Here is a 13,335-nt window from a genome sequence, read left to right on the forward strand (position 1 = left end):
TTTTGGAAAAAAATTAATTTACCAGGAGGGAAAAGAACAAGTCTTAATTGATATACTTAAGCTAAAAATGCAACCCTATAAATAATATCTATTTATTAATTTTAGTAGGCTAAACTCATGTTTAGTAACAGGACATGGGTAATTTGGATATGCTTAGTCATCCAGTTGTGGTTCCAACCTCAGCTTTTCTTGTCTACTTTGACTAATATATAAACAGAAAAGAAAGACAGATAATGGATATACAGAAAAACATGTTTAAATACTCATAGTTATGGGTGTGATAGTTTCATATACTTATGAAAGAAAGAGATCAAAGCTTTTTTATGGCTAAATCAGAAATAAACAATGTGACTGACAAAGTTTGAGAAGCACTTAAAAAAAAACCTACAGCCGCAGGTAGAGTCACATTCTTGAACATTTATTTTGATGAACAGATCTGACACAATCGAAATGCCTATCCCTGATACAGCCAACTAGAGGGATGAGAGCTTTGTGGGAGGGAAACAGCTGAGGCTGTTCACCATGTTCCTCGATGCCACTGTGACGAGGAGTCCAAAACTACAGCCACTCGGTCTCTCTTTGAAGCCTCCTTGAAGAGGCTGCCATTAGAAGAAAGACCATTGATGAGGGGGAAATGAGGACAATAGATTTTAGAGTTCACTTAAAATAAAAATAGGCGAAATGGTCACTGCAACTAGCAGGAAGCCAATGAAAACATGATGCCTGTTAGGAAGTGTATTAGTATGAATAGCTATTAGCTGCTTGCCATTATAACTATAATGTTTTAGTCAAGAGACCAATTGTGATGGCCACAATCCTACATCACTACCTGTGAGCCATGGGCCTTAAAGAGACAACGCTGAGAGCATCTTATGTAAATTCTTATTAATGGACCCTTAAATAAAACCCTTTTTTAGTCCATTATTAGCTGAAACAGGAACATCAGCCTGAATCCACAAACCTCCATCACAGTAACTGTATGTGCACAAGTTCCACTTCATAATGTGAGCATTTTCACATTCCATGGAAATCAAAACAAAAAAGCACAGAAACTGACAACATATCAAGAGCTCATCAGGAACGCAACTGCTGTAGTGACCACATGTGTTGATACAAGTCTTAATGTAAAACACAAAGCTTAAAATACAGTACATTTCTCTGGGGAAAAAGCCCATGAAAATATCTGAAATGTAACAAAATCTGGCTTTATGGCCAAAAATCACATTGGCCACAAGCCAGTCATGCAAAACCCCAACTCAGTCACAGGTTTTACCTTTAGAACAAATTAGTTTTTATCTACAATAACCTTCTTCTACTTCCAAGGTATAATCAGGTCTGTAACTTTAACACAGCTGTGATACAAACATGGTAGTAAAATGAAAATTAAAAAGTTGAAACTATCAAACAAAGACAGGAACTCAATAATAGATAATACAACTTTTCCCTCAAAAGACTGCCACTGAGGAAGACAATGCTCCATTTCTGTGCGCACCTTATTTTCAATCTAATGCAAGCAAGGCTTCTGTCAAGCTATTCCAACAAAGGGCAGCAGACTCAGAATGACCCGTAACGACGATGCAAACAACATGCCAGCTGAGGCAGTGACTGAGGAAGCCAAATGGAGTACTGTTAACATCAGAGAGGGAAGTTTCCGGTCCAGGAGCTCCAATAGGGAGGGAGCACTGCTGACTGCCTATTTAGTCAGTGGTGCCCATGTGGGTCTCTGAGCCAGTCCACCTTCACACAGATCCTTCAGGAGCGACTGCGGTCCTCTTGGGTGCCCACTAGCATTTTGCTGTACAGCTTCTGCTGTTCTTCTTTAAAGGTATCTTTTACCTTTCCTCGCTTCAATCCTCCATCCCTACAAAAGAGTTGGAAATTAGTAACAATACATACTCATGTAGTGATTGGGATGCAGTTCTACCATAGCAATTAAAATGCAGGGCACATTCACTGTAACAGAAAAAACTTATTTGTGGCTTATTTTGGCTTATTACACTTTAACTGACTTGATATACAAAACATGCACTGAGCTACCATAAAACCTCTGCACACTGCAATGAAATCCAGCATATTCTGCTCTAATAAACACAACCTTTGAGAAACTTGATGGATTTAAGGTTGTTGATCATTTCAGAAAGCTGTTGAATTCTACTTCTTATAAATTATGTCACACTGCATTTCATGGGGTTATACTGGACTGCATGAGCATTTCATATGACTTGCCACAGCAGAAAAGATACTGATGTAACTGTAACCAGTGAACCACCATGCACCATAGACTACTTTCACAGCAGACATCTTGACTTGTCATAGCAGTAAAAGCACAGGTGTAATTAATAACATTAACAATGGTTCAGCTCTATGAAGGTTTCCTACAAGCTGTTCTAGTGAGCCAGCATGCACAATACCAGCACCCTGTCTAAGTGGAATTATGTGGAAGCTTATTAATGTTAAATACACCTGTGGTTTTCCTGCTATAATATGTCAAAATAAGTCTAAAGCAAGCAATGGAACCATTATAAAATCAAGATTTATAATGAAATGTATCCATTATAAACCTTAATGGATGGAAATCTAAACATACATAAACACAGAATTACTATACTGCAGAATATCAGGGTGGGCTCACCGAAACAGCATCAAGTTATTATTGATAGTATTGATTACACCTGAGCTTTTTTCCTGCTGTCTGAAATGTCTTTAGTATACATCAATATACCTTGTCAGTGTGTGAAAGGGATAGGAACTGATGTGAGGAGCTATCTTACCAAAGGAGGTCAACCAGTCCCCCTTGCCTGGCAATGGCTGCCTTCACACGATTGGCAAACTGTACAGCATCCTCCCCCTCCTGTTAAGAGTATTGTTACAAATATTAAGACATGAAACCAAATTATCATTACTAATAAATCTTAAAAGCTTTGCCATTGATTATGTGTATGTTTTTGTTTTTTTTTATCAATTACAAAATGTATCTTCAAATATGGAACCTTGTCATTTGCTTCTAAAGTAACTGAACATGTTGCAGATATCCTGAGTGGTATAATTAATGTACAAAGCTAAGAGCAGAAAGAAGAGAAGCTCCGTAGCAAAATAATAGCTCTGGCTAAGTTTTAAAATCATTGTGTTGGAGCAATTACACATACTGTGCTTGTCATCACAGCAAACTAACTCCTTGTCAGGAGTGACAGACTGCAAAATCCCTTCTGTGGTCAAATACACCAAAAATTCATTTTGAAGATGAAAGATGCTTCTCCTATTTGATTCACCAAATAAACATTTTGCTTCCACTAGTGTGCTCAGAGTTATTCTTGGAGTCTCACCTCTCTGCTCATGGGTGGAAGGTACCAGACGCTGCAGACGATAGCCCAGCTGCTCATCATACGCAACAGATAGTTAACCATCCCAAACTTGCTGCTATTCCAGAAGGCGTCTCCAAATCTGGGATCATACTGTGATAATAAAATACACCAGATTGATTTGTTAATGCATGAGTGGTAGCAGGTAAAATGCATGAGTCACATTAAAAAAAAAAGAAAAAAGACCTTGCTCTCACCTTAATGGCCACAGGGTAGACTGTGGCACTAATCTCAAAACTGCCCTTCTTAAACATCATAACTGATGTGTTGTTAATGCAGGTACCTATGGATTTAAAATATTTATTGAAAATCAAACACATTTTTGGGCTTCTTAAAAAAACAAAATGAATATAGTATAATTGTGAAGTCTTTTCGCTCCAAAAACAAAACAAAACAAAGAAACTTACCTTCTGGAAAAATTAGAATGGGCAGTTTAGTTTTATCGTCAATGTGGCCATTCAACCTATAACATAAAAAAAAGATTGGTATATACTCACATTTTAAGATTCCTAAAATACAAAAAGGGTTTACACAAAACAAATACTTAACAAATATAATTTCCATAAATACTTTACACTGAGTTAATGCCAAAAACACAATTATAAAAGAGTAATGGTATAAAGTCAGAGTGTAGTAGGCCTAACATAGATTAAAAGAGGAACTTGCAATATTACCGTTTGGCCACTAGATGTCTGTCTTTGACTTCTGAGCGTTCAAACCAAATGTGTGGGCATGCCTTGACCATGGATCTCTGAATGACCCCCATTAAGCCACCGTGAATTTGGCCAACCTGACACACACACACACACACACACACACACAAACACGTACAAGATAAACAAATGCAAATAGCAGCATATCTATTTCTGGGAGAAATTTAATTTCAACAGAGAGGCAGCTGCAATGGAAAATGTTTTGTAGTGTCCTTATAGGCAGCAGTATACAGTACAATAATTACCATAGCGTAGCAGCCGTCGCTGGCCAGAATGATGACATCAATGGGTGACGTGTGGTTGGCCACACAGATTCCTCCATTTTTGGGTTTATTCTCACTGGGAAAGTAGAGACAGAAAGACTGTTAAGTTGTATTTTAAAAAGTACTTCCTGTGGGGGTGAGGTGGTGGGGTTCTAATCACAAACAAACAATGACGGAAACAAAATAGATTTGCACAATATGACAATATATAAGCAGTGGGGCCAGACGTCTTCATAGAAATATGGGTATGCTTTGGTCTTCAAGGCAGAAACAAAGCAAACCATGGTAACTAATGTTAAAGGGTTTGACCCCCTAAGCATGCAGACTATACTGAGTCCACATTCCAAAGATAGAATTACTATCTTAAATAGAGAGAGAGAGAGACCATCACTTCCTATGTCACTTGTGTATTTTTAGCCACAGAGTAGAGAGAAGGTGTTACAACTGGCTAGGCCTTGATGGCAGCCACCCAGAAAGCAAGAAAAAAATGGTACGTAGCTTTATCTACATCAACACACAGAACAGCCTGCAATGCAGTTAACCAAAAACACCACCTGCTGTTATACACACTACAGTTTATGGGCAAATATACAATGAATCAACTTCCTCCTTCACATCCTGTTGCATGCACCATCCTCTTTATAAGAGTTTCAGGTTTCATGTTCCTCTGCGATTCTTATTGTGATGCATTTCAATACAATCTTCCTTTTAATTAGAACAACAAAACAACATCCAGCCTTTGGATCATTTATAAATTATACTACACAACAGATAATGCCACACAATTCTGACTCAATTAAGAGTAGTCACTTATATTGTGTTTTATGTTTAAAATTTGCTGCAGCCTGGTTGTGGCCATATGAGAAAGCATTACTGACTGGGGTTTTTGTGCTTCACAGGGGTTTATAATGGCCAACGCAATGAATATGAATGTCGGAGTCTAGCCTCAGGCACCCTCCCTTGCATACTCGCACTTTGGGCTCTCACATTGGAGCTGCTTACACACCCTGGTTTCTGTTCTCAAGAGAAAACTCATGTGTCATTATGTAACCTCACACAGACCCCTCTCCTATCACGCTAGAGTTCTGCAATAGATCATGTTCCAGAAATGAGAAGAATGGCTCCATTTGAACAAGATGAGCAGCATTTGAGTGGCTTGGTTTTTTTCCCATTATATCCCTCTGGATTCAACTTTATGATAACGCAAAATCTATATCAAAATTGTCCTGGAGTTAAGCTTGCTCTTTACACCAGATATTATTCGCAACTACATAACAAAACTGTCATGGCATTTGAAAAAGTATTACTTTTAACATTTATCTCTTGATATACAGGTTACCTTACAGCAGCAAACTCATTAGTTGCCATTGGCAGCATTGACTTGCACTATTTGTCATGTTATCCTGGTCGTGTTCTTAGGACAGTGAAGTAGTGCATATCAACTGATCAAATAATTTGGAGCTTTGCTGCGCTTTTATTACTTTTAGTTAAATCTTTTTTTAATATCTTTTGATATCTTGCAGATGTGTAGCTACATGAGACTGGTTATTATGTATAAGGAAAAAATAAATCATTACTCATCATCATTATTATTAATTCCAGTGAGTATTTGTGATAGGTTGTCAAGGCATTGTATACTGTGCCTTCATAACTTATCTCAAGTAGAAAAAACTGAGAAATTATAGAGAGCCAACAACTCTAACCAACAAAACCAAATCAATATGATGCAATGAGTTACACATTCAAATTTGTTTTATTGTATTTTGCTGTTGTCATCTGAGTAAAGGGACTTATAAATGAGTGTACCAACACATCAGAAGCAGCCAACAGAGACAAGAGTCTCTTTTGCCAGGAAAAAAACACCTGCTGGTGAAATTGAAACACAGGATTCAGAGTGAAAGAGGGGTAATTCTGGGAATAATAAAAATAACCTGCATATAAGGAGCAAAACTGATTATTCATAGCAAAATATGTGCATTTAAAACTTTTGCTTTATTTTACTGCAAAATCCGTAGTGTTAATGCCACTGTGGATTCAAAATGACTGAATGTGCTGCTTTAAGTCAATGAATGGCACAATGTGTTTGAATGATTTAAGGAAACCGGTCCGGCTGCTATGAGTCTTTTATAGTTCATTGTTTACCTTCAATTATTTCTGTTGTTGAGATTACCATAAGTCATGTGAACCTCATTTCATTAGATCACGCGAGTGTATTTGCACACAGTCTTCTTATACATCATATCCTGAATAGGGGCTGTAATCACTTCCTCAGGAAGTCTTATTTCACATCAACAGCTGTTCTCTTGAAAAGTCAAAAAGTACTTGTCACCAAGCATGTGGGTGTGAGACAACAACATAGGTCCTCTTTACCTGTCATGGTAGGTTATGATGGCAGTCAGAGCTCTGACACATATTCTGTAGCACATCAGGTGGACTTTCTCACTCAGAAAGTTTTTCATGCTGTAAAAAAGGAACAAGGTTTACTTTCTGTGTCTTGTCGGCAAATCTAAGATGATCATGTCGAGAGGTCAGAGCTGATATTTTTGATCAATTAAAAACTGACAAATTTGTCATTAGTCCTACCTTCCATTCGGCAGCAACCCAATGATACTGGTGAGGAACACAAGCAGGCCTACACCAGTGAAGGCAAGAGTTACCCTAGTGGAGAAACAGACAGGCAGGTTACACATCATGATACAACAAGGAATCTTAACAAGAAACACTTTTCTTTTTTGGTAATTAACGTTTTTGGTAACTTTTTCCACAAACATAATAAAACACAAGACTAGTGACCAACAACATTTCTGTAAAAGACAAAGAAGAGGGATTCCATTTGTTAATTTTAAAAATAGCTAACTAGTTTAGTACCGGCACTTAAATACAAGACCTTGATCCATAGCTACACTTTTGTCCTTTCTCTTCTACAAGCTTTCACTGGTAAGAGTAACCACTCAGGTCACATGTTAAGATCAGAAGTAATGTTATACAGAAGAGTTAGATTCCTGGCATTAATTAAAAGGTATCTCACTCTCCACTACTCCCACACTGTCACTATCACAGATAATAGAGACCAGGAACTGCAGGAGGGCATATTAGGCTGTGGTTAAGCTTGTCAATAGGCATACTTAATCTGGATGAACCAAATCATCCAGGGCTGGAGAAGGTGTTGATTAATTTTGGAGGATAAGATAAGACAAACATTACAGAGGGGAAAGTCTCCTGTTAGTAAATGATCCGAGGCCTATATTCATCTAGACAAGTAGTTAATGAGGGAATATATTAGCTTGACGGGAAACTAGAATGATGTCTGTCTGTGCAGCAGTGGCCTGATTCGTCTCCCCACTGGGAACTGGCACTGAGCCAACCAGGCTTAGTACTGAGTCACTGTCCCTGCCACTCTCAAAGCTGACCCTGAATAAGGATCTCCTCCTTTAACTCACTGTATCTAGCAACAACTTGTCTTATATTTAATGCATAAAACAATGCACACAACTTTTAATATAGCTGCTAGATTAAATTAAAATCAGCCGTTCAACACACAACTTTTATCTTATAACCACACCAAGACCAAGTGTGTGCCTGTCTTGACAAACAATAGTAGGAACATGTCAGGCTCATGTGTTACTTAACAGGGTGTTTCATCAACCTAGATTGAACACCTCTTTTATGGGAATTACAAATAAAAGCAACAACACTGTTGACCTATCAGACAATGAGTGAGTTGATTGTTTTCATTCTTACTAGTGCTCCAAGAAACTCCACATTTTTGAGACTATTATATCAGCACATTAGACATTAAATTACTACATCACAGCAAAAAGGTCCAGGATTTAAAACTAACCCTGTGAGCAAGAGTCTTTCTGCCTATTTTCATTCTCTGGATTTGGTGCCAGCCTCCAAAAGTCCATCAACATTTGTTAGACACAAAGCTACTTGCCAGTTTAAAATATTAGTAACATTTGGTAAATATACCAGTGAATGTTAAATATACAGCCTCTGGTTTTATCACAGAGCTTTTGTATCAGATACTGAATGGGCCGTAACCTTGAGGGCCGTAACCTTGAAGGCCGTAACCCTGAAATTTGTTATCTACAATCCAATGTACAATTTATTTTAACACACACACACACAAATAAAAAGCAGAATCTGTCAACAGATGTGTAGGAAATGCATTTCCTAAAGATGCAGTGCTCGAGAGCCTCATAGAACTGATAACAGTTTGAAATTACTGACAATGTAATACCAGTACCAGTGTCAGTGTTAAAGTCAATTCATAGTTTTAGATTATACTGGTGGCTATTTCAGAAGAAGGAGCTAATTTTCCATTCCCAGTCCTTTCTTAATGTACTCAGTTTTTCCTCAGAAGTTTCTGGGCTTCTGTGTGATATCAAGCAACCTCTACATTGTTGGTACAGTCAATACCTGAGAGGCAGCAGGAAGCCATAGCGGATCAGCAGGCCCAGCCCCCATAGGACTGTCAGCCTCAGGCTGATGTAGTGAAAGTTGTTGTTGCTGCGGGTTAGCAGATTCCAGGACTCCAACTCCTCAGCGGTAAAGCGCTTTGTCACCTCATCATCCATGATGCTTTCCACTCCTCTCCGAGCAAAATAGAAGATATCAGACATTTCAAACTCAGTGGCAGAATCCAGGTCTCTGTTGCTGCCACTGCGCCGAATCTCCTTGATCTCCTCCTCCAAGGAGGTGGGCTCCTTAGCGATGATAGCTGGGACATTGCAGAGACAGGACGTTAGTAAAACATATAGACACAGACACTGGACATGCAACCATGCAGGGACACAATGATAGTAAATCTTACCATTTGAGTAGGGTTTGTACAACAGGTGATTCTTTTCTTTTGCTCCTCTCTCTATCCTCAGAGTGGCCCACTGAAAAGAAAGAACAAAAGTGTGTAAAATGTGTGTTCCAAAATACAATAAATACAGAAAATTGTTCAAGTTGCTTCTTTTGCAAATTATTCAGTAACATATCATCAAAAATAGAAAGGGAAGAACAGACACCATGAAAAAGTTTCTATTAAAAAATGTTGTATGTCTAACTTTCACACTTTTAACATTCAAAGAAACACAGCAAGTTCCTTATTCTTCCACAGTGACAACTATTAAATGTTTAAGTTAATGTTACCTGTCAGAATGTGTTTATTCTGCATGTGACTGTTGTGAATGGTTGGGCAAAATGTCAACAAAGTTGCAGAAACAAGATTCTGAATTCTCAGACACAGACCTCATCTAGGCTTAATAATACTTGGGCTTATCTGTGACCACCGCCTTTCTGAAATAACAAACACTATAATACCCACTTAAGCCTTTTCAATATGTATTATACAAAGTGAGACACATACATCCTCTAATGAGGTCTTTGTGTGCACTGTGCATACCAACATGACAACTAGCAGGTAGGGTCTACTGAAAGGAAGGAAAAGGACACAGTGTTCCCTTTACTGTAGGAAGAAAAGATCAGGAAATGATGGACTGGGAGGTGCTGGATGTGGTTCACAGTCTACAGTCTGAGACTACACTTCATACCACAACACACAATAACACAAAGGGATGTCAGTCAATGATAGGGAATAAACTGATTGCAAGAATACTCAAGCACAGTTCCGTAACACTAGGCATTCATGTTTGTACATGCCTGGTATTAAACCTGAACAAAATATTTACAGGACATAGAGCGACACAAAGCCTTTCATGCATCATGTGGCTGCCATATTCTGAGATGTTACAATATTTGAAAGTTTCAGATCGGCTCCCAGATAGACTGGTTAGCATATGCAGCTACCTTTAAATCGTGTCATGACATGTTGTCACCAAGTACTAAAATGTAGCTGCAGCTGACAGTAATGGTGCGGGTGGAGGGAGGAGGAGCACACAGAGCACATAGAACTAAAAACAAAATAAAGCAAGTCCTTCAAGCTAGCATGTTGCTCCAGAGGAAGTTGTTGACTTATTCACGCTCAAGAAAGTATTACCGCCGTGGGATGTCATCACAAATAACTTGATTTTAACACTGATGGGTTAACAGTGCAACAAGAAAAACTCTCTTTGAGCATCAAATTACAGCCTGAAACCAGAAAACATTGCCTCCATTTTGCACAGTCTGTTCTACACGTGTCCTTTGACCTTTTCTCTAAATCTCACGGTTGTTGCTGGAATCATGAGCTAAGAACATCTCTCCCATTTCCCAGTGCTCCATTTATTTCTGGCACAGGATCTACTCTCAGAGGTGCCGGCTGGAAAGTGATGACAGCTTTACTAGTGAAGATGCACCGGAGATAGCATGGGGAGAGAAACCAGATAAGGTGTCTCAGGTTTTTGTTAAGTTTGACAACAAAAGATCATGAGGAGGAGCCCACTGAGTGGAAAATACTGAAACCTGAAAACAACCCTACTGCACAATGTAGCTTGTGTATTTATGCCAGCGTCTGAGAATCGGTCATTTCTAGACAGTGAACACTGCATCACTACAGTAGGCAATATTCCAGGCTGTTGGAGCTATGTCACAGACTACACTTAGTGACAAGGTCTGTACCACTGTTTTCACCAGTTACATAACAAGGGAAGAATGGCCCTGTGGATGTGATCTTAGTCCATATCTGCCAGTTAATGCAACGATCACTGGGTGGGTGCTACATAGGAGCATAAAGCCTGCCCCTGATAAATGCCCTGAGATGAGAATGTGAAGCTTGAGCATATCAAAGCGTTACCAGAATGGCAGCTGTAATAATCAAAAGTCATACAAGTATCTGTATTCCAGAAGCAAAATTGTCTTGTATTGATTAAAAGGGCGGGTTATGAAAAAAAAGAAGCACAGCCAAAGCAAATACAGGCTGTCCGCTCAACAATAATCCTAACAGCTTTTATAGTTTGTGTGCTGTTGCTTCAAACTTCCTGTTATTCAACTTGAAACTGTGGAAGACAAGTGGCACACTTATAACCATAGTTTTGCAGTGTTTCTATCTTGAGCTTGTACACAACAGTAATCACTTACTACTGACACATCATTTCACACTACAGTTAATCAACGTCCTCATTTCAAGATAAACTGAAAGTAGCAAGCTCTTACCTCAAAGATCTTTAACAATGTTTTCATGTAAAGACGTCGGATGCCAAAGGACACACCGAAGATGGCAGGCACAATAATGAAGACCAGCAGCAGGGTGAACCACACGGTGAAGGAGATGCCCAGGAGGATACACACCAAGTTATCGAAGGGATTAAAGAAAAGCTCCATCTTGCAGTCAGGATGGTGATGAAGTCTACCAAATAGTTGAAATCAGAGGGGAGAGCAGATGGCAGAGGAGGTACGACACTCCACCTCCTGGCCCCAAGTGGCCCTTGTCTTTTGTCAGAAAAAGGCCTTCATCAAGATGACTAGGGGATGGAGCTTCTCCTCACACTCAACAGAGAATCAATACAAGTACAAGTGACCATCTTGGTTTTGCCCTCATGGGCAATATCGGTGAACTTCATTATTTTTACCATCCCATCACTTTCTGATATTTCAATTTCCAGCAAAGGGGGTGTGTTATGGGGTTAAAGCCAGCTGCAGTGAGATAATGTCCGGTCCTTGCTGGAGATGTGCTACGTTATCTGAGCAAAGCCTCCCGCCAGAGAGAGAGAGAGAGAGAGATGTAAACAATGAAAGAAAAACAACTGGGCACAGCAGGAGGTGAAGATCCAGGGATCTGCTGCTCAGTGTCACACAGACCTGCAAAGATGTACAAACAAACAGTCAGCATGAAGCATGTCCCAATAACACGTCCTCTTTGACTGGAGTACCAATCGTGCAAGTTAACCATGCCAGACAGAAAACCCGATGCATGCATGCATTTTACATACCGGCGTGTAAAGTTAATGCTAGCCTCTACTTGCCTATCTATTTAGTTCAAAATGAATTTACTGATTTTAGCAAAGGTCTGGTTAATGATGATATACCCCTTTTCAGTGAAGGAGCTGATAACTTTACATGCAAACGATTCTGTTATCAGCCACGGAACAGAGATAACGTTGGAGGCCCTCTTCTCCCTCTTTGGTGATGCAGCAGAGGCTCCTCCATCACTTATCAAACCACACTAGTTTAGCTCGGCTCATCTTTCTCCACAGTTAACACTTAGCTGGCGCTTTCAATCATCATTTACCCGCAACCCGAGGCACGACGAAAGCGACCTGATGCGTTTTGAAGACTCTTGTATACCCACAGGGAAGATGTTTCAAGTCTACCGTATGCTAAAGTTAGCTTGTGGCCTCCGAGCTAACGGTATGTTGTCTCCTAGCTCGCTCTCAGTTACCCGGGTGAGCCTGAAGTGCTGAGCCATCCGTTTTGTTTTAAGCATGGATTTGTTACGTGGACTCACCACCTCACAGATAACCTGACTAAACATTTAACATACCTGCTGTTTAACTGGATTAATAGTTTACCAACCTTCAGTCACGTTGTGTTTTCCCGGCGCCGGTACAGCAGGGTTTCACTGGTCCATCACTTCTCTTTGTCTTGCGGTCTACTAGCCAAACTCCACCCGATGGACAACATGAGCAGACAGCGGGGCGGCGACGTGTTTAAAGCGGACAGCCCTCTACCGAGCCCCCAGCAGCGTACTCCGTCCGCGGTATTTTTTTTTTCCTAAGACGGCGAAGTCATGACCCGCCCTACTCTACCTCTGATTGGCTTATCCTGATATTCTAACCCTAACAGGGACCAATCTTATTATTCATACCTTAACGTAGCCAACCCGACCAACGAAGGCAGAATAGTAGCCAATCAGAGAAGAGTAGGGCGGGTCAAGATGTCACCATCCTAGGGGGACAAAAAATGGCATCCCGGCCGATCCCGTCCTGCCCTGACACCTGCTGGTCAAAATGCGATAATACAAATTTGCAACGTGCTGAACACCGCCCAGGCGGATTTAAAAAGAAAAAAAAAAAGTTTTAAAGGCAAAATGAGCAGGATGCTGTATAATGTTTTTTCAAATGCAAATTTTCA

The 13,335-nt window shown here is 39.8% G+C and overlaps 1 protein-coding gene across 1 annotated transcript; it reads right to left on the reverse strand.

The window, feature by feature from the left end:
• Window positions 1-397: 397 nt before the first annotated feature.
• Window positions 398-12,916, reverse strand: LOC128364801 (glycerol-3-phosphate acyltransferase 4-like). Its single transcript, XM_053325415.1, has 13 exons — window positions 12,778-12,916; window positions 11,419-12,063; window positions 9,152-9,221; window positions 8,758-9,058; window positions 6,919-6,993; window positions 6,706-6,795; window positions 4,318-4,411; window positions 4,034-4,149; window positions 3,767-3,822; window positions 3,557-3,642; window positions 3,324-3,452; window positions 2,772-2,851; window positions 398-1,861 (listed from the first exon to the last, which is right to left on the reverse strand). Exons 2-13 carry the CDS (start codon window positions 11,584-11,586, stop codon window positions 1,753-1,755), a joined length of 1,374 nt encoding a protein of 457 aa, XP_053181390.1. The 5' UTR covers window positions 11,587-12,063; window positions 12,778-12,916; the 3' UTR covers window positions 398-1,752.
• Between the last annotated feature and the right edge of the window lie 419 nt (window positions 12,917-13,335).

The sequence above is a fragment of the Scomber japonicus genome, chromosome 9, assembly GCF_027409825.1.
Source record: "Scomber japonicus isolate fScoJap1 chromosome 9, fScoJap1.pri, whole genome shotgun sequence".
NCBI classification, from domain to species: domain Eukaryota; kingdom Metazoa; phylum Chordata; class Actinopteri; order Scombriformes; family Scombridae; genus Scomber; species Scomber japonicus.